This window comes from Saimiri boliviensis, chromosome 5 (assembly GCF_048565385.1).
Source record: "Saimiri boliviensis isolate mSaiBol1 chromosome 5, mSaiBol1.pri, whole genome shotgun sequence".
NCBI classification, from domain to species: Eukaryota; Metazoa; Chordata; class Mammalia; order Primates; family Cebidae; genus Saimiri; species Saimiri boliviensis.
In genome coordinates this window covers 24,670,789-24,691,608 of record NC_133453.1, presented here as the reverse complement: position 1 = coordinate 24,691,608, position 20,820 = coordinate 24,670,789, and the positions used below count along the sequence as shown (strand labels likewise).

Below are 20,820 nucleotides of genomic sequence, written 5' to 3'. Positions count from 1 at the left end.
ATGTCCGGGGGGTATACTTTTTATCAAAGGCCACCAGGTTAGTCTGGCTGTCCGAGATGCCCTCTGGAGACTGGAGACCACAGGTCTGGAAACCTCAATGTCCCAGGCTTTCAGGACCTGACGTTTGGCTAAATCTCTGGAGAACTACAATTTCCAGGGTGCACCATTTTCGCCCCGCCCATGACGTTGTAGCTCCCGTTTCTCTCCAGGCTCCCGTCACGAACTACAAATCCCAGAAGACCCTGCAGGCCCGCTGGCGCTCTCGTCTCATCACTCCCACTTTTGGAGACGAAACTGTGGCCGCGTTGCCTGCTGGGAAGTGTAGTTCGCCGGTGACGGAGCCCGTCAGGCCTGGCCGCTACAATAAGGCAGGCGAACTCGTAGCGCTTCAATACCCGTGGCCTAACGGTCCCCCCGGAAGACTATCCTGACTCGGAGGGCTCTGGAGTCGCGCCTGGGCTCAGGGCCCGGGGCGAATGCCGCTCGCGTTCTAGGCCTCCTTGGGTGAGAAAGTGGTAGACTGGCAGGAAGGCGGCGGAGGCGGACGAGACCAATGCCAGCCTGGAGGAGGAAGTGGGCCAACGGGAAGGGTGAATCCAAATGGATACCGTAGGGGTGGGAGTGGGGTGTGGCGCCCGCTTACCTTGAGGCTGGATGAGGCGCGCCCCGAAAGTCTGGGGAGCAGAGGTCCCTGCCTAGAGAGGAAGAGGGGCGTCCATGTGGGGGGATGGCTTTATGGTTTGGGGCTGATCGGTGGGTCTTATGGCTGCATATCCCTGGTTAGTCGAGACAGCTCACCAGGCCTGGGATCTGGAGTGTTTGGAGGTGAAGGAAACTGATTGGAAACTTAGGCAGGAGTGAGTTACCCAGAGAGACTGAGGGCTTCCGCTCTGCACCCGCAAAACCTTTCCCTAGCCGCTTCATCCCTTCCTAACTGCTAATATTTGGAGAAGGTGCAAGTTCTCTGGGGATAGATGCTTCTGGTCGGGGAGGGGGAGTGGGGTGGAGGGTTGGGTTCTGCCAAAGGGAGCCCCAGCAGGAAAGGAAAGCCTTGAACCCTATAGTTACCCAGAGGCCTAGGCAATGCTACTGAAGTACCCCTGCATCAATCATCATTCTAAGCATTACACAGCATTACAGTAGATGCTGGCTATTTAATCTGAACCAAGCCAGAGAAATCGGTGTCCTGCCCCCTGCTTACAAAATGTTGTAAAAATGTCTCAGTTAGTAGGAAAATAAATGTTCCGGGTAAATTCATGGAAAAAAAAAAAAATCAGGGTGCAAAATGGAATGTTTACAATGATCCTATTTTATAATAAATTCTTATGTCTCTTAAATATGCACCATGTATCACGTGATTATGGATAGAAAAAAATCAGAACTGTATACTCTAAATTATTAATTTCAACCGTGGTATTGATGGCTGCTGAGATTACAGATTAATTTTATTCTTTTTTGTTTGCTTGTTCACATCTTTATATAGCATCTTGATTTGTACAGTGAACACATATTTCTCTTTTCCTCCCCTTATTTTCCCAGGAGAGTCAGTCAATCGCTCTGTGTGTTGTGTTTTGGAAATCAGGTATCAAGGCCAGCTGCTCTGGCTTGCGCTGAGCCACAGGCTGACTGACTGCCAGGAAGGATAAAAGGAGTGAGTGTGAGGGGAGAATTTCGTGTGTAGTCTATGGGAGGCTAATGCTTTTTTCCTTCTTCTAGGTTGGAAAGAGGCTATTTTAGCAGATATCACGCCATGGTAAGTGGTTAGTCTATTTCAGTCTAATCTATTATGCTTTCTGGTTAAAAATGTCACCCTTCTCATTATCTGATGGATTTAAGTGCACTAAATAACTTTCTTGGGTTCCGATAACTCACCTTGTCTGGGGCATGGGAAGGAGAGAAATATTGCAGCTGAAATGCCTTTTTAGCTTTTGGTTTGCTTTTTTTGTTTGTTTGTTTTTGAGATGAAGTTTCACTCTTGTTGCCCAGGCTGGATGCAGTGGCACAATCTTGGCTTACTGCAACCTCTGCCTCCCAGGTTCAAGCAATTCTCCTGCTTCAGCCTCTCAAGTAGCTGGGATTACAGGCGTGTACCACCACGCCTGGCTAATTTTGTATTTTTAGTAGAAATGGAGTTTCACCATGTTGGCAAGGCTGGTCTCGAACTCCTGACCTCAAGTGATCTGCCTGCCTTGGCTTCCCATAGTGCTGGGATTACAGGCATGAGCCACCACGCCCGGCTTTCTTTTTGCTTTTTGAGCAGGATCTTTATTTTAGCATATGCTGCCTACTATCTCCGTGTGTGTGCAATTATAAAATAAACTTTAATATAGCCTTTAGTTGTGCTCATTATGCAGTTTCTGGGACAAAAGCTTGTTAAAATCATGATTGGAGCATGGCAGTTCATAAACGTAATGTTCATTTCCATCTTGTTATTTTCTTCCACAGCTTTTGCCAACTTTCCAGTTAAAGGTTGACTTTCCTGCTTAAGTATTGCTCTGTGAAAATGTCCTTGCCTCTTACAGAGGAGCAGAGGAAAAGGATTGAAGAGAATCGACAAAAGGCTCTGGCTCGTAGAGCTGAGAAGTTATTGGCAGAACAGCATCAGAAGACTAGCTTGGGCACCTCCATTGCTGGCAACCCATCCCAGGCCAAGCCAGGCCCATCCCAAAATTTCCCAAGGGAGTCTTGTAAGCCAGTGAGCCATGGTGTCATTTTCAAGCAACAGAATCCCGGTAGCTCATCTAATTATGACCCAAAACCCCATAATTCCCACAGTTTTCATCTTAGCACACCAGAACAGGCGAAGGGAATATGGAAAAAGCCAGAAGAAATGACCACAGCCTGCCCAGGCCACAGCCCACCACGTCAAGTGGCTCTCACTGGAATCTCCCCTCCTTTGGCACAAAGTCCTCCAGAGGTCTCTAAACAACAGCCCTTGGGTTATGAGTTAGGTCAAGGTCATGCTCAGGCTTCGATCAGGTCCATACCCTTTGCTAACCCAACTCATGAGCCTTTGGCCAAAGCAAAGATTTCGCAAGAGACACTAGCTCGTTCTTCTGGACAGCCTCCCAGGGATGTTGAGTTAGAGGCCAAGACAGCCAAAGCCTCCACCTTGCAGCAGAACACTTCTTACATCCACTCTAGCCCAGGGAGTGTAACACCCAGGCCAGAAAGAAGACTCCAGCAAACATCAGGGTCCTCACTCCAAAAAGCAGCGGTCACTCAGAAGGGAAGGTGTGTAAGGAAAGGCGATCGTTTCCAGGTGTTGATCGGGTACAACGCGGAACTCCTTGCCGTGTTTAAGAGCCTGCCCAGCAAGATTTATGGTAATGTCTTTGTTCTTCAGGCGTTTTTTTTCCTTCTTTTTAGAGTCTCTTTTAATCTCACAGTTTCTCATAAATATTAGGAGAGTGCAATGGCACATTCTGTCCATCCAGTTGTTAAATTTTTTCAGTTTGAGCTTGTGTTTCCCTTCATCGTAGTTATTCCCTCAAACAGCTGCCAGACTTGATGGTTGCCACATGGCCATCTGGAGAACGGTTGAATGTTATTGAGAAGACACTTCCTCTGCCAGGTGCTTTATATGCATTGTAGCACTTAAGCTGAGCAGCAGTTCTTTTGAAATAAGTAGATGTTATTGCAGTTTTTAAGGCGATGGAACTGGCCCAGCAAGATTAAGTGACAGGCCCAGTTTCATTGGTCTGGAAAGGCAGGGTCCGGATGTGACTAGCCCAGCTATAGCCCAGAGCCATTGCTCCTCATACTGCTTTGCCTGACTACATTATGACCTGGAGAACTTGGATTCTAGTCCAAACTCTACCCTCAGTTCTCTTAGGTGAGGTTTATAACTTCCCCGGGCCTGAGTTGAATTCCACTACATGGAATAAAAGAATTATCTAGGCCTGGCACAGTGGCTCATGCTTGTAATCCCAGCACTTTGGGGGTCGAGGTGGGCAGATCATGAGGTCAGGAGTTCGGGACCAGCCAGTCCAATATGGTGAAACCATATTTCTACAAAAAAATACAAAAATTAGTTGGGTGTGGTGGCGCACGCCTGTAGTCCCAGCTACTTGGGAGGCTGAGGCAGGAGAATTGCTTGAACCTGTGAGTCAGTGGTTGCAGTGAGCTGAGATCATGCCACTGCACTCCAGCCTGGGCAACAGAGTGAGACTCTGTCTCAAAAAAAATTTAAAAAAAGGAATTATCTATATTTACTGTTTGTCCTCTGCAGAGATTTGGTAGATCAGTGGGGGCTTGCTAGTCAGCTGTTTTGAACTTGATGTCCATTCATTCATTCATTCATTCGTTTAGAAGACAAGCCTGTATTGAGTGCCCAAGTGCAAATTGTAATGACAGTCATCAGCCGTCTGTTTTGTTTCAGATCCTGACTCCAAGACATGGAACTTCAGCATGAATGACTATAGTGCCCTGAGTAAGTAGGCACGTGTTTGTTCCTCATGGAGGGCGGCACTGGCGCTGAAAACTTCCTTTGGAGTGTCACGTGTAGTCTAGCTTATGGCGTGCATGGCTTTACAGATGTCGAAAGCTTGCAGGGCTCCACCCCACACTCCTTCCTACTGTGTCTAGCCTAATGAGACAGCTCTGTGGGTGAAGGCCATTGGTAATAGTAACGAAAGCTAGCACTTAATGATGCTTGCTATGCATTAGGCTATTCTAAGCTCCTTATTCTAACTTTTATTCCTTGTAATAACTATTTTACAGATGGGGAAACTGAGGCCCAGGGGGGCTGAGTCAGTAACACAGGGTCACACAGCCAATAAGCTATACTGCTGGGATTCAAACCCAGGCAGTCTGACTTCAGATTACATGTTCCCACCAGACTGTGCTGGCCCCAGCAGTGACAGGCAGCTCAGGCAGCTCTGCCAGCCCCTGCTCCCAGGAAGGTCACAGTCCAGCAAACAGCACAGATCCTCAGAGCACTGTCTGTGCAGCTGACTACCCCAACATGCAAGGAGGGGGCAGTGCTCAGGCAGGTTTCAGCTAACGCCGTGTCTGGTTTTAGTCAGCAGCTGGGTACGTCCCTCTGTCTTCTGAGAAAACTGACATACACTAAAGTTTTTGTCACTTGATCCTGTCACATGGAGCCTACACACCTGTGTCAAAGCGTCAGCCCCCGGGGGTGTTTTCATCTCCCGTTTATTTTACTCCTCTCCCCTAGCTGCCATTCCTATACCCTCTCTTCCTCCATCCAGCTTAAGAAGGGAAAAGAGAAGGATGTATGCTTAGGTCACGTTGCAGATTTGGGGTATGAGGTAGGATTATCTGGAGTCGGCAGTACAGTTTCCAGGCAGGGTGGTTTGCGCCGGTGATGGGACAGCTCCCAGTAGAGTTTCCTGGTTTTCTCCTTAGCCTCTAATTCCCGAAATGTGTACCTTAGGCAGTTTCTCTTTGTTAGCTGCTCATGTGTTAAGTTTGTGAGGGCTGCCGTGACAAAGTACCACTGACTAGGTGGCTTAAACAATAGAAATTTATTTTTTCGGCCGGGCGCGGTGGCTCAAGCCTGTAATCCCAGCACTTTGGGAGGCCGAGGCGGGTGGATCACAAGGTCAAGAGATCGAGACCATCCTGGTCAACATGGTGAAACCCCGTCTCTACTAAAAATACAAAAAATTAGCTGGGCATGGTGGCACGTGCCTGTAATCCCAGCTACTCAGGAGGCTGAGGCAGCAGAATTGCCTGAACCCAGGAGGCGGAGATTGCGGTGAGCCGAGATCGCGCCATTGCACTCCAGCCTAGGTAACAAGAGTGAAACCCTGTCTCAAAAAAAAAAAAAAAAAAAAAGAAATTTATTTTTTCACAGACGTGGAAGCTGGAAGCCTAAAATGAAGGTATTGGCAGGGTTGGTTTCTTCAGAGGCCTCTCTCCATGACCTGCAGGCGGCTGCTTTTTCTCTGTGTCCTTGCGTGGACTTCCCTTGATGTGCGCTGATCCCTAGTGCCTCTCCCTTTTATAAGAACATCAGTTAATAGTGGTGTTCTTATAAGAATACCTACCCTTAGAAGAACATCGCCCACCCCGGTGACCTGATTTAACTTACTAACCTCTTTAAAGCCCTACCTCCATATACAGTCACATTCTGAGGTCCTATGCTGCGTGTTTAACATGAATTTTGGAGGGACACAATTCAACCTTTAACATTGATGATGTTAGCACTGTCTAGGGAGGGCTCATTTTTTAATCCATTTGTTTGGTGTTGGAACGCGGAGACCCGGGGGTCTGGGTAAAGATGGCAGATTTTGACACGCGGTATTCTCATTGCTGGTGAATTTAAACCAGTGGTTTCCACTGTTGAGGTTGTTTGCTTTGTCTTTTTACTCTTGTTCCGACCACAGTGCGTGGTGACTTAGATGGCTCCTGCTTTTGCAGATGCATTTAGGTTTTTTGTGTGGTATTGTTGCTTTTTTTTTTTTTTTTTTTTGAGACAGAGTCTCACTCTGTCACCCAGGCTTGAGTGCAGTGGCACAATCTTGCTCACTGCAATCTGTGCCTCCCAGGTTCAAGTGATTCTCCTGCCTCAGCCTCCTGAGTAGCTGGGACTTCAGGCTTATGCCTCCATGCCTGGCTAATTTTCCTATTTTTAGTAGAGATGTTGGCCAGCCTGGTCTTGAACTCCTGACCTCAGGCGATCCACCTGCCTCAGCCTCCAAAAGTGCTGGGATTACAGGTGTGAGCCACCATGCTCGCCTATCATTGTTTTATGTAATGCTCCACATGTTTTAAAAACCATGTTTATTGGATACAAAATTCTCCATATATACTTCTCAATGAAGCTCACAGAAGAGAAAAAAAATTCTCCATAGAGCTTTTAGATGAATTTTTCTGATTGTTTGGTTCCTCTGTATTCTTACCAATGTGTAACACACTTAACTTTTGCCTGCTGAGATAAACTTTGAAATTCCTTAACATAATTATGGATTTGTGAATTTCTCCTTGTACTTGTAAGTTTCAGATAGGTTCATGATTGTTGTGTCATGATTGGCTTTTTATCAGTATAACATATACAGTTGTCTCTTTGTCAGTCTTTCTGTCATTTTGCTTTAGGTATCTCTCTGGATTTTGCTTTGTTAACCCTACCACATACTCACTGTAGAATGTATTTTGAGGTGTGAAGAAGAAAAACTATCCCTCGTAATCTCCCCACTCAACTAACCATTATTAACATTTTGGTTTCATTTCTTCCAGCCTTTTTTCTATGCATTAAAATATAAAGTTGTATGCATGCATATAATTTTTATTTTGCTTTTTTAATTTAATGCTCTAGCATAAAGCATATTTGTTTTACTGAATGTTAACTGTTAATTCAAAATGATAACATTGTGGGTGTCCATGATCTTAATGGGCCATTTTGACCTTCAAAAAATGATTTTGTGTTGTTGAACTACTTTTGCCTTTTCCAAAATTTTTAGTACAAAGTAAATTTTAATTGCTGTATAACATTCTGTTTTATGGATGTGTCATACATTGCTTCAATTGTTTTTTTTTTTTTCTGCTTGATTTTAATTTGCTGCCAGTTTTTCCAGTTTTAAAGCTGTAGAGGAATACCTTCGTACATAAGTTTTTCTCTGTATTTTCAATTGGTAGTTGGGATAGATTCCCAGAAGTTGAATCATTATTCTTAGAGTTCTTGCTGTAATTGCCAAATTGTTTTCCAGAAGGTTTTATTCCCAACTAGCAATATGGATGTCTAAAAGTCTCTTATTTGTCTGATGATTTATAAAGTTGAACATTTCTCCAAATGTTTGTTAGTCTTTTTCCTCCTGTTTTGAATTTGCTCCACCTCTATCCTCTTATTTTGTGGTCTCAGTACTTTTTTGAAGCATGAGCTCTTTTTGTCTTTTTTTTACTCAGAGTTTTTGCCTTTCACTTCAGTGTGTGTCTGTTGACAGCTTAGTTTTATATAGTTGAATCTGCTCATCTATGAAGTTCATCTGTAATAGATGAAATAATGTGCGGAACTGTGCGTTTGTGACCTGGTGATCCTGGTTCTCACTCCTTTGTTCTCTGAGCAGTAGACACAGTAGTGACCTAGGAGTAGGGTTAACTGGGTGATTTGTGGTGTGCTGATTTCAGTGGTTTATCCAACACAGTGCCAGCAGTTATCTAATAAGTTTATTCATCCTGGCAAACTTCCTCTTCCCCCTGTTAATTTCTAAATTTAGATTTTTTTTTTTTGAGGCAAAGTCTAGCTCTGTTGCCCAGGCTGGACAACCTCCGCCTCCTGGGTTCAAGTGATTCTCCTGCCTCAGCCTCCTGAGTAGCTGAGATTACAGGTACACTCCACCATGCGTGGCTAATTTTTATATTTTTAGTATAGATGGGGTTTCACCATGTTGGCCAGCATGGTCTTGATCTCCTGACCTCGTGATCCACCCGCCTCGGCCTCCCAAAATGCTGGTATTACCGGCATGAGCCACCGCACCCAGCCAAATTGTAAAAATTTTTTTTTTTTTTTTTTTTTGAGACCGAGTTTCGCTCTTGTTACCCAGGCTGGAGTGTAATGGCGTGATCTCGGCTCACCGCAACCTCCGCCTCTTGGGTTCAGGCAATTCTCCTGCATCAGCCTCCTGAATAGCCGGGATTACAGGCACGCGCCAACATGCCCAGCTAATTTTTTGTATTTTTGGTAGAGACGGGGTTTCACCATGTTGACCAGGATGGTGTCGATCTCTTGACCTTGTGATCCACCCGCCTCAGCCTCCCAAAGTGCTGGTATTACAGGCTTGAGCCACCGCGCCTGGCCCAAATTGTAAATGTTTTGCTTTGAAAAACCTAAGGAGGCTGGGTGCGGTGCCTCATGCCAGTAATACCAGCATTTCCGGAGGCTAAGGCGGGTGGATGGCTTGAGCTTAGGGGTTTGATACCAGCCTGGGCCACGTAGCGAAACCCGGTCTCTACAAAAAATGCAAAAGTTAACCCCATGTGGTGGTGCATTCCGGTAGTCCTAGCTACTGGGGAGGCTGAGGTGGAGGATGGCTTGAGCCTGGGAGGTTGAGGCTGTAGTGAGCCATGATCATGGCACTGCACTCCAGCCTACGTGACAGAGCAAGACCTTGTCTCAAAAAAAACTTAAGGAGATGGAGAGTTACATTCAAAAATTGAAATTCCCAAAGCCCCAACTAAAAAACACTTGCCAGCCTTCCTAATCTAACAGTGCCTTTTCTTGCCTTCCTGCCAGACCTGGTGCCTCTTGACCGTGTCCCTTCCCCATCTCCCTCTTCCCTTACCTGTATCTCAAAGCCACATCATAGTCCTCTGCTTTATCACTTCTGTTCGATTCCTCTTCTTTGGCAGTGGAAGCAGCCCAGAGCCTCCCCACAGTCAACCTGCAGCCTCTGGAATGGGCCGATGGCAGCAGTGAGTCACCCTCCACCAGCAGCGCGGGACAGGCCAGCCTTCCGTCAGCTCCGTCCCTTGCCTTTGTCAAAGGGCGATGCGTACTCATCTCCCGGGCCTGCTTCGAGGCAGACATCGGTTATTCACAGGACCTGATTGCAGTTTTTAAACAGATGGATTCCAGAAGATATGGCAAGTAATCGAGTCGGTCTTTGTCTGATTCCCAGAATATGTGGTGGTCTGTGATCTCAACATAGGGTGTTTTTTCTTCTACCTTGAATGTTCAAAAATTACTTTCTTGGGAACGCCTTCCTGTTCTGCTCTTCTCCTTATAGAAAGATGACACGTTAATTATTCCAGATAGTAAACATATAATGAGGACTGCTTTGTCATTAAGGCCTCCCAAAGAGAAGACCTCATAATTTCCCCCTGGTCAATGTCTTCTTGGTGGAAGCAGGTAAATTCCTGCTTTGGCCATTTTTAAAATCCATCTGTGTTTATTTTGGCCTTTGCAGAGCAGAAACACAGGTGGTTACCCTAAAAATAAATGCCTTTTCTTATGTCACCTTAGCGATTTTCAAACTTGAACATGCAGGGAACCGCGTGCATGGGTTGTTAAAATGCAGATTGCTGGGCTCCACTACCAGAGTTTCTGATTCTGGAACTCAAGTGTGGAGCCAAAAATTTGCATTTCTTACAAGTTCCCTGAGCTGGTGCTGCTGCTGGTGATGGTGCCATGGTTTGAAAATGCTGATAGTTCTCTCAGGCTGCACATCAGCATCACTGGGCCACTTCAGAAACACTGATGCCTGGTTCTTACCCAAAGATGTTGATTTATTTTGTTGGAGGTGGGGCCTGGTCATTGTTTTGTTTTTTTTTTTTTAATCTTCAGTTGAGCCTAATTACAAGCCAGTCTTAAAATCTACTGGCCAAAGCAGAATATTTTTGCTTTATTTTATTTTATTTACTTATTTTTGAGATGGAGTTGTTTTGTTCTGTCGGCTAGGCTGGAGTGCAGTGGCACAATCTCGGCTCACTGCAACCTCTGCCTCCCAGGTTCAAGTGGTTCTCCTGCCTCAGCCTCCCGAGCAGCAGGGACTCCAGGCGCATACCACCACACTAGGCTAATTTTTTCTGTTTTTAGTAGTGGTGGGGTTTCACCATGTTGGCCAGGGTAGTCTTGAACTCCTCTGCCCACCTCAGCCTCCCAAAGTATTGGGATTATAGGCGTGAGCCACTTCACGTGGCCAGTTTGCTTTATTTTTTTGTGAAGTTCTTCTAAAGTTCCCCTGTCAGAATAGGGGAGAAGAAGCTATAGATTCTGGACTCCTGGGTGTCATTCTTAGCTTGGGCCACATTGTTTTTAAAAAAACTGTATCTATTATGGATCAATGTTTCCCCATTTTTGAATTGGTTTGATCTTGTCCATAGGCAGGTAGCACTCAAATCCTTAAAACCTCGTGCCTTTGAGACCTCACACTGAAGCATGCATCGTCCTGGAAGAAGCCTCTAGAATTGCTTGCTCAACAAGAGCTTTCATCAGGGTTTGGGTTCCTTCTGAAGGAGGGTGATGCCGGTTGCTATGTGATCATCCTTGGATGGATGGAGTTTGGACCGATGAGGGCAGGCTGGTGAGCAGGGCGTAGGGGAGCTGTGCGAGGCCCAGGCAGGTCGTGAGATGAGCTGCTTACACAACAACCTAGATCCTTTGCCTTCCTTGCCCCCTCAGCTGATTGGCTTCAGCTTGGGGTGGCCTTTAAAAGGCAAATACAGGCCAGGTGCAGTGGCCTGTAATCCCACCACTTTGGGAGGCCCAGGTGGGTAGATCACCTGAGGTCACAGGAGTTCGAGATCAGCCTGGCCAACATGGTGAAACCCTGTCTACTAAAAACTATTTTTATACAAAATTTTTATACAAAAACTAGCTGGGCGTGGTGGTGCCAGCCTGTAATCCCAAATACTCAGAAGCCTGAGGAAGGAGAATCACTTGAGCCCAGGAGGCAGAGGTTGCAGTGAGCCAAGATCACACCACTGCACTCCAACCTGGATGACAGAGCGAGACGCCATCTCAAAAAAAAAAAAAAAAGTCAAATACAGTGATCTGTGTCTATCACTGGCCTGTGAGATCACACTCCTGACATGGTCTGCCATTTTGGGAGTGGGTACCGTGAAAATATTGATCCTGATCCTGCTCACACCCAGGTGTCCAAAAACCATGATTGGTTTCTTTGCCTTAGCTGCTGTTCACCACTTTTCCTGTTTGCTGCTGTGCCACTGTGAGAATCAAGTTGTCAGGAAGGACCTTCCTGTACCAGTTCACATTTGAGATTAGTCTGTCTGCTTTGTTCCTTTCATCAGGTCGCACCTGGGCGACCTCGCTTTTTCCTGAAACTGACTTGCTATGTCCACGGTGGCCTCTTTCCAGCCACCTTGTTTTGAAGTAACCATACAGCGAGGAATGCATTTTTGCTGCCCAGATAGCATTTACCGAGACCAAGCTTTCTTGATTTTTTTCAAAAGATGAATTAGTAGAGAAATTCCTCTGTTTAAAAGTGAGCCACCATTGGGTAGTAAGATGCTCACCTTTTAGTTAATATTGTGTGTAATTTATACTACACTATGCTAATCAACAGATGATGTAATAATCACACTAACAGCAATTCATAATAACTGGCTTTTTGGGGTGCTCATTGTTTTCCAGTCATACTTTTATAAGCAATTTCCTTGAATTTCATGTAATCCTCACAGTAACCTGTGACATAGGGGCTGTGGTATCTTTATTTTTCAGATGTGGAAACTGAGGGAGAGATGTCACAGTGACCTGACCAAGGTGGCATAGCTAGCCAAGAGGCAGAGCCAGAATTTGAACTTTGGCAGTTTGACCACTCTGACCATATGCAGCTTGTTTCACATGTATAAAATGGAGTTAACACCTCCAATGAGCACCCCAGAAAGCCAGTTATTATGAATTATTGTGTGACTATTACATCATCTGCTAATTAGCATAGTGTAGTATAAATTACACGCAATATTAACTAAGAAAGGTGAGCATCTTTCTATCCAATGGTGGCTCATTATTTAAATAGAGACTTACAGACTTCGGAGGGGCAGATGAGATGGTGCCACTGAGTCTTGGCATAGTGCCGGGCTGAACGTGAATGCTGCGGAGGTGTGAGCTACAATTAGCACCCCTGTCATTCAAAGTGTTTCTGACCTGCTAGCCCCTCCCCAGCCGTGTATCCTGTACAGGCACCTTTTATCACAACCCTTACAACCTAGTGTTGTCAGCGTCTCTGCTCATCTCTCCTCCCAGTAGATTGGGGAAGCCTCCAGGGAAAGGACTCTCCTAATTTCTGTATCCCCAGTGCTAAGTACAGGACCAGCTGCCACATTGTCCAAGCTTAATGGAAGTTTATGAAGCCAAGGAATAAATGAGTAAGTGTGATCATGTAGAAGGAGAGCAGGGTGTCCTATTTGCTTATTTCTTTCTTATCATTGCAGATGTCAAGACCAGGAAGTGGAGCTTCCTCTTGGAAGAGCACAATAAACTAAGTGAGAAGCCTTCCTTACTTGTTTTATATCATGCTATTGTTAAGCTTTAATAATTCACCTTAAATTTGATGTATTTTTGAAGAATCTTCTCCTCTATCTGCTGTGGTGGGATGCTTGAGTACAGGGTAAGTAAAGGTAAGCCTTGTCTGCATCCACTGAGATGATGGCTTTATGACAGCCCAAATGCCGGGCCTCCTCTGCTGTAAGAGTGAAATTCCTCAGGCCTGTGAAACCTTCCTGCTATCATAGAAGTATTAGAAGCATGGGTACATAGACCTTAGGAATCAGAAGTGAGCTGGGATTGCTTAGCTTGGGTGGAAGTGACCATAGATTACTCCTAAGAATAGGGTCCCAGTGTATTTCTAGAACTGGATGCTCAAGAAAGGTAGGAGAGTCTCGCTGGGAATGGACTTCATAACAGAGTTCTGTCCAAGGCAGAAGTCAAGGCCAGGGACTTAGGCATTTTAACGAGCACTTTAGAGACTGACCAAGGAAAGGGGATATGTGCACAGATAGCATAAGTACAGGAAGAAGAAGCCAATTTGGGTTTATCATTTTTCTTCTCTGTGCTTTCCTAGATGGGGCAATAAATTCTGATATGCCTGGGACAAGGAAATATGGTCATATCTCAGACTGTACCAGACAATCCCTTATCTATCTGGCTGTAACAATTCTGCATTGGGTTTGCAGCTGGCATGGCTTATGTTCCTCTGCTTTTCTCCCAATCCTGAGGGCCTATTGGGCTTCCCAGACTGAGAAAGGAGTTATTTATGGGAACCAGTCAGGCCAAGACAGGCATGATCCAACCCTGGGAGCTGTGAGTCATTGGCCAGCTTGCCTGGCAGGCTAGGACTTCAGTGAAGAGGGAAAAGCTGGGTTCCTTCCTTTTGGCTCCTTACCTGACTTACTGTGTGACATTAGGTAAATAATTCAACATTCTGGGTCCCATTGTCCCTTTAGTTAAAAAAAAAAAGGGATGATCTTTAATCTCTATCTGCTCTGCTGGCCTAGGAATTAAATACAAAGGAAGAGCCTTTGGTGCCTTGAGCAAAACTTGCTGCGAACTACAAGCTTAGGTTTGAATAGGAGATGATAACTTAGTCAATGCTGGCTGAAGCAGAAAGGATGGCTCACATTGATCTTGAGACTCTCTGGCTGCTGCTACTTGGAACTTGTGATTTAAAGGGAATTATTTAAGGCTGGGTGTGGTGGCGGCTCACACCTGTAATCCCAGCACTTTTGGAGGCCAAGGCAGCCAGATCATGAGGTCAGGAGATCGAGACCATCCTGGTTAACACGGTGAAACCCTGTCTTTACTAAAAATACAAAAAATTAGCTGGGCATGGTGGCATACACCTGTAGTGCCAGCTATTTTGGAGGCTGAGGTAGGAGAATCATTTGAATCTGGGAGGCAGAGGTTGCAGTGAGCCAAGACTGTGCCACCGCACTCCAGCCTGGGCAACAGAGCAAGACTCCAACTCAAAAAATAAAATAAAATAAAATAGAGGGAATTATTTAGCAAAAGCTGAATATGTTTTTTCTTTTTGAGACAGGGTCTGTCAGCCAGGCTGGAGTGCAGTGGTGGGATCTTGGCTCACTACAACCTCTGCCTCCCAGGCCCAAGTGATTGTTGTGCCTCAGCCTCCCAAGTAGCTGTTACACAGGATCCTTTTGGTGCTGCTTTGCCAGCTGGGCTTGCTGCTGGGCTTGCTGTGCCCACTCAGCCTGGCAGGCTGCGTTCGGCTCATGCTATCAGTCCTGATCCCACACCCACCAAGGGGGAGCTAAGCATGGAGCAGTGGAGGGTATGTGAGAGACAGAGTGCAGGATCTGGCCACAGCACACAGCCAGGTGTGCCAGCTGCTGCAGTGGAGCAGGCAGCTCCAGACTCTGGCATAGGCTCCATGTGAGGCTGCAGCTAGACTGGGCATACCACAAGCAGCTTCCGCCTTGGGTACCAGTGTCTGGATGATGGGAATGTGCTGGCGCCCAAAAACTTGAAAATACCAGCAACTGTGAAGCCCTGAGGGGGTGTTACAGCATGTCACAGCTCTGGCTCAAGGAGTCCTGAGATCTGGGCCCCCAGAAAGGTTGCTGTTCTTCACTCGTAGGGTCCGGCAGTCAGGAGCATGTCACTGCCCGCAGCTTGGCAAGCAGACCAGGAATGTGTTACAACCCTCTTCTCACCCACCATTCAGCAGGTCCCAGTTTCTTGTCCCGCATCCAAGAAGAATGAGGTTACATGGACAGCTGGAGAGTGAGCAAGGCAAAGAAGGAGTTTATTGAGCAACAGAACAGCTCTCAGTAAAGAAGGGACCTGACATGGGTAGTTCCAACATGTGGCTGAGTCCAGGGTTTTTATGGGCTCAGAAGGGGGGCATGTGTGCTGGTTGGTCCATGGGTGGGACTGGAAAAAGCACCATTCGATTGGCTGAAAGTCATCGAGGAGGTTCTCACTCTGGATCGTGGACTCCACCAGGAACTAACTGGCAGTCTGGTTTTCAGGTTTCGGTCTGTATTCAGCTTGAAGGTTGGGTTTCACTGGGGACCCACCCTTGTCTGCCTAGGAAGTTGTCTGCTTCCTGCTGTTATAAGCTGGAATTATACGTACACATCACCATGCCCAGCTAATTTTTCGATTTTTAGTAGAGATGGGGTTTTGCCATGTTGGCCAGGCTGGTCTGGAACTCCTGGCTTCAAGTGATCCTCCCACCTTGGCCTCCCAAAGTACTGGGATTACAGGCATGAGCCACCACTCCCAACTGCAAAAGCCGAATTTTTTATGAGAAGTTGAAGTGAGTTATTTCCTTCTACCCTTTGTCATTCAAACAAGAAACACAAATGTGTTAGTTATAAAGTCTATGACTTTTACGGAACAACAAAAAGCGGGACACTTACAGCATTAGTAGATAAATGTAGTGTTGAAAAACCATGACTTGTGACTCACATGGCATTTTATAGTGGTTCCTGATCTTTTGCAGGCAATAGACTCCTAGAAATATCTGGTGAAAATAATGGATTTTTCACCCAGAAAAAAATGTACATAATGGCCCCAAATAAGATTTTGCACTTGATAAAAGTGATTCCATGGATCCTGAGTGAAGATTCTAGATTTAGAGTTTTTACATGCTATCCCATCATGACAGCGTCTCATGAAAGATAAGATTGATCTTCCTATTTCATAGACTGCGAAAAGGTTGGGCCCAGAGAAAGGAAACTGGCTTTCCTTACTGGGAGCATTGCCAGGTCACAATAAAGTCAGTGACAGTCATTGACAGAAATAAGACTAAAATTGTCATCTACCTTTGTAACCTGACCCATTATGAAATTTAGAAGCCGGCTAAACTAAGAAGCTGGGGAGGGAAAGCCGTGAGAATATAGCCTGGTTCCAATTGAGTTCCAGTTTCACTGCCAGTACTGTGAACCTGGGGAATGCGCACCTCTCCCCTCACCCCGTGCTCTCCTTTTTAACGAGTGAAATTAGATCCTTGACCCTGAGCTAGTGCACGGGAAACTAACGAAGAAATGACAATAAAACCTGAGTATGTGAATGCTCACTGATGAAGCAGTGGGAACGATTTTCTCTAGTAAGGAAATCTTTTTCTCTAGTAAGGAAATCTAAGCTTTCCTTGTCTCTCTTTTCTAAGTGACTCAGGCCTTTTGCCCCCAGTGAAATTGGCAGAAGGCCTTTTGTTTTCCCCTTGCTGTCAGTCCAGAAGGGTTCGCAACCATCTTGTCTTGTCAGCTGCTATTTGAAAACATTAGCATCTCTGCTATGTGGCTAGTAGCATTCTGCCAAAGAGCTATTTTACAGAAATGACTTCTAGATAACTCACAAAGCCAGACAGCACATCTGTCATCTACTAGTACCGGGGAAAGGACAGTAGAGACTCATTGACAGGGAATGATGGCCTTCTCAGAAACCCTGAGATGGCTGAACTAGCAGCATAGGATTTTGGAGATGGTAGTTGGTAGGGGACATGGTAGATGTTAGTTTTATTCCTCTTAAATGGCTGAAGGAACATAATGCTTACAGAGCACTGCATTTTCTACCAGCCAGTTCATCAGCCCTTTCTTAGCTTTCATCAGGTGTTTGACTTCTGAAGATCACTAGAATTAAAATGAAAATGATTTCTGAAAGCACATGGAGTGCTCAGCCTCCTGAAGTGGGCAGAAGTCAGCATGCTTAGATTTAATTTGGAGGTATAAAATGTATTTCTGCATCAATATGGACAGTCTATTTTGTATTAAAGCCATCAACCTTACCTAATTTCCTCTCATGGTGATTCTTTTCATGGAAACTGCTTCCAGAAATAACTGGTACTTATATTTAGTGGATGAGAGAAATGGACTTAAATATATTGAAAATACAAAGCAGTTGGAGGTAGCAGTAGATGGCTCAGCCCTGCATGTCCACACCAGTATTTACAGTGGTAACCAATTGATGGTTGTGGCAAAAGACTTTTGGAATCACTCATGAGGGTATTAAGAAAACATATGATCACACATGACCATATCCAATAGGCAACCTCAGAATTTCAGATAATGTTGGATAGAAGTAAAAAATAATTCCCAGTTTCTCTTTGTAGTTTCCTTTTCTGGATACCTGGGGACAATTAGCCTCTTGATGGGTTACTCTGACTCCCAGGGTGCCCTTGAAAAGGTAAAGGATAAAGAGCAATTGACGATCTGTAAATAATGGCTACTTTTCTCATTAGATTTTTCAAAGGAAAATGATAAAAGGGAAGAACATCCTGAAAGTGACAGCCCGCAGGACAGCAGGCTGTGGTTAGTGGTTTAACGATAATTCCACTGCCAGGGGTCTCTAAGTCTGTCATTTTTTCTCTACATTTTAAATTTGTAATTCAGCTTCCTTTTCCCTAGAATTAATGTGTTTTATTTTTCTCTCTGGTTTTTCTTTTTCTGTTTCTCTGTTGAATAAAGGGTTTTTTTTCTCCTCTTTTTTAAAGTTTAAAATCAGGTGAGATTACATTGTCCAAAAAGCAAGGTCGGTGCAGTTAATTTGCTTTCATTTCTGTGTAGATCCCAAGTAATTTATTTTTCACACTTGGGTTGATGGTCCTGACTAGAAGAGATTTCTCCACGCATTATATAGGGACCTAGGACTAGCATCATTAGAAGGAAATACATGTATATTCCAAAGCTCCTCTTCACATCTTTTGACCATGAACACTCCAGCTCATATGCTTTTGTTCTTCTTTCCAGTTACAAAGGCACGCTGCCTCCCACAGGTGCAGCTGGATCCTCTGCCCAAGACTCTCACCCTGGCATTCGCTTCTCAGCTCAAGAAGACATCTCTCAGTCTCACGCCAGATGTCCCAGAGGCAGACCTTTCTGAAGTGGACCCCAAGCTCGTGTCTAATCTGATGCCCTTTCAGAGAGCTGGAGTCAAGTAGGTTCTTGGTCTTCCTCTCTCTTCCTCTCTTGCTCGAATTTCATTGTTCACCACAGACCTCGTTCAGATGCTTCCTCTTTTATGAACTTTTACTTTCAATGGATACATGAAAATTTAGAAGAGTCTAGGCATTAAACAGCCAGGTGTGCTGTTACCAAAGCCTTATTGTAACCATTGATTTCAAATTCCATGGGTTAATCAGGACCCTGAATTGCAGGTCTGCAGAAACCCAATTCAGACTAGCTTAAGGAAAGAGATTTTTCAGTGCCTGTGAGAGAAAATCCAGCATCTCTAAAGATCTCATCAGGCTGCTGTACTTCTCTCAATCTGCTTTCTATTTAGTTTGCTTTGTTCCTAACCAGGTGTTCCTCAAGTGTGGCAGCTCGGGCTGCCAGGGGCTTCCGGTTCGCATCCTCAGCTTAGCAACGCACAGAAGCAGCTCTTCCCTGGTGGAGCTAACACTGCAGTGGCTTAAGTCTGGTCCCAATGTTGGAGCCAGCCACTGACCTTGGAGGCTTGACGTCTTGTTGATCAGACTTGGTGACAGGCCTATCCCTAGAACAAGAGGGTAAGGCCTGCCCACCTAAGTTACTTGGATTGAAAATGGGAGGTGGCAGTTCTCCAAAAGAAAGTCAAGGTGCAGGCTGGGTGCAGTGGCTCACGCCTGTAATCCCAACACTTTGGGAGGCCGAGGCGGGTGGATCACGAGGTCGAGAGATAGTCCATCCTGGTCAACATGGTGAAACCCCGTCTCCACTAAAAATACAAAAAATTAGCTGGGCATGGTGGCACGTGCCTGTAATCCCAGTTACTCAGGAGGCTGAGGCAGGAGAATTGCCTGAACTCAGGAGGCGGAGGTTGCGGTGAGCCGAGATCGCGCCATTGCACTCCAGCCTGGGTAAAAAGAGCGAAACTCCGTCTCAAAAAAAAAAAAAAAAAAAAAAAAAAAGGAAAAAAGAAAGTGAAGGTGCTCTTATTAGAGGAAGAGAAAAGATAAATCTACATCCTGATATTTCCTTTTTTCCCAGAGTTTCTTGGGAGAAGCAAAATGCCAGGTTTGAACTAGCCTTCTCTTAAAAATGCAGTAGTTCAAGAAGAAAGAGCAAGTCTTGATAGTCTGTCTAGAAATAAGAAGCTGTTATTAGACAGTGTAGTTGGACATAGAGCCCCGTGCGAGGGAAGGAACCTAAATTATCAATGGCACTGACCAACTGCGCCAGCCTACCTGCTTGAAGCCTGATTGTGGTATTTTGGTGAAAGCTTGGCTACCGTCCTGGCAGGATTTGGGTCTTGGAGTGCCGTTTGGGCACAACGTACTTGATTACATTCCCCTGGCCGCAGCCCTTCCCCCTGTTCTTTTCTTCATTTCCTTCCATCTCTATTAAATAGCACACTCTGCAAAACTCCTCTGGCTTTGCCGTTTCATTCCTCCATCTGGTGAGATGTCCTTTGGGCCTTGTTTTAACCAGGTTCAGGGAGGTGTTTTCCTTTTATCTCTCTTCCTCTGGGCCTCTTCATTAAAGCTGCAGTAGAGGTTGCCCAGCTCCACCCCCTGGGTAGCCCCTGCCTTCAGCATCCAAGTTCTTTGAGGCTCTGTTAGCCATCCTTGGGCCCACGTGGTGGGTACTGGTCTTACCAGTTACCCCACTACCCCTGAGAGGGGCTCTGTGTATGAGGTGCCCCAGGGCACATCTCTTTCTCCCTCTGTGGCTCTGAAGCTGCTAGCAGTACTTGTAATCTTTCTTCGGAATTTTCTAATTAAACCCAGGTTTTAACTTTCATACTCTAAAGAGGTGGGGGCTTGGCACTGGGGGAGGAGGGCTGTCAATTCCATGTTGTGTTTTGTTTTTGTTAATGTAAGAACTGCAATTGAACACACCTTTAATTTATAGAGCAAAATCTCTTAGAAATACTAACGTCTTCTAACATCCAAGCAGCCCTCTTTAGCAGGGGAATGAGTCGAGACTCAGAAAGACAGTTGCCTAAAGTTATTCAGCTGCCAAAAGTGGAATTAGGGCTTAAATCTGTGTTTTCTGATTCATCAATTTCTGAGTATGGCATTTTTTTTTCCTTTTATATTCAACTACCCTGTGGAGGATGACGTTTAATTTTGTTATTGTTCCTCTGTTATCCAGGCTTTTTCTGTCTTTGTTGCCATTTTTTGGCCACTTTGTTCTTTACTTGGGCTCCCCCTAGGCAGGGGAAAAAGGAGAGAATGTGAAATTCAGGGGTTCCATTCTGCTCTAAGGATGCGGAGAGACCAAACTTCCGGAAATTATAGATGGTAGAGCTGAGGAGGCTGAAACAAAAGATGCTCAAAGGGCATGAGGCTCTCCATGGATTCCGTTGCTTAGGTACTGCCTGTCCTCACTGGCCACCAATTTTGTAAATCAGAAAGTGAGGTAAAAAATACATCTTTTCACACCTGCCCTCCCCCCATCTGTCTGTGTTGTGGGTTGATCCCAGAAATGGTCCAGAAGATTTCATAGAGGTGGGTG

At 45.4% G+C, this 20,820-nt stretch overlaps 1 protein-coding gene across 3 annotated transcripts in view; it reads left to right on the top strand.

Moving 5' to 3' along the window:
• Nucleotides 1-314: 314 nt before the first annotated feature.
• Nucleotides 315-20,820, top strand: part of SMARCAL1 (SNF2 related chromatin remodeling annealing helicase 1) — a 70,384-nt gene continuing 49,878 nt past the window's right edge. For 2 of the 3 annotated variants that reach the window (XM_074399056.1, XM_074399054.1), the window contains exons 1-7: nt 315-504; nt 1,717-1,753; nt 2,446-3,326; nt 4,382-4,432; nt 9,313-9,546; nt 12,856-12,906; nt 18,133-18,319. In XM_074399056.1, the coding sequence (XP_074255157.1) occupies nt 2,504-3,326; nt 4,382-4,432; nt 9,313-9,546; nt 12,856-12,906; nt 18,133-18,319 (1,346 nt within the window). In that variant the 5' untranslated portion in view covers nt 315-504; nt 1,717-1,753; nt 2,446-2,503. Of the gene's footprint in view, nt 591-1,716; nt 1,754-2,445; nt 3,327-4,381; nt 4,433-9,312; nt 9,547-12,855; nt 12,907-18,132; nt 18,320-20,820 lie in introns of all 3 variants that reach the window. The other variant, XM_074399055.1, reaches the window with a different exon arrangement.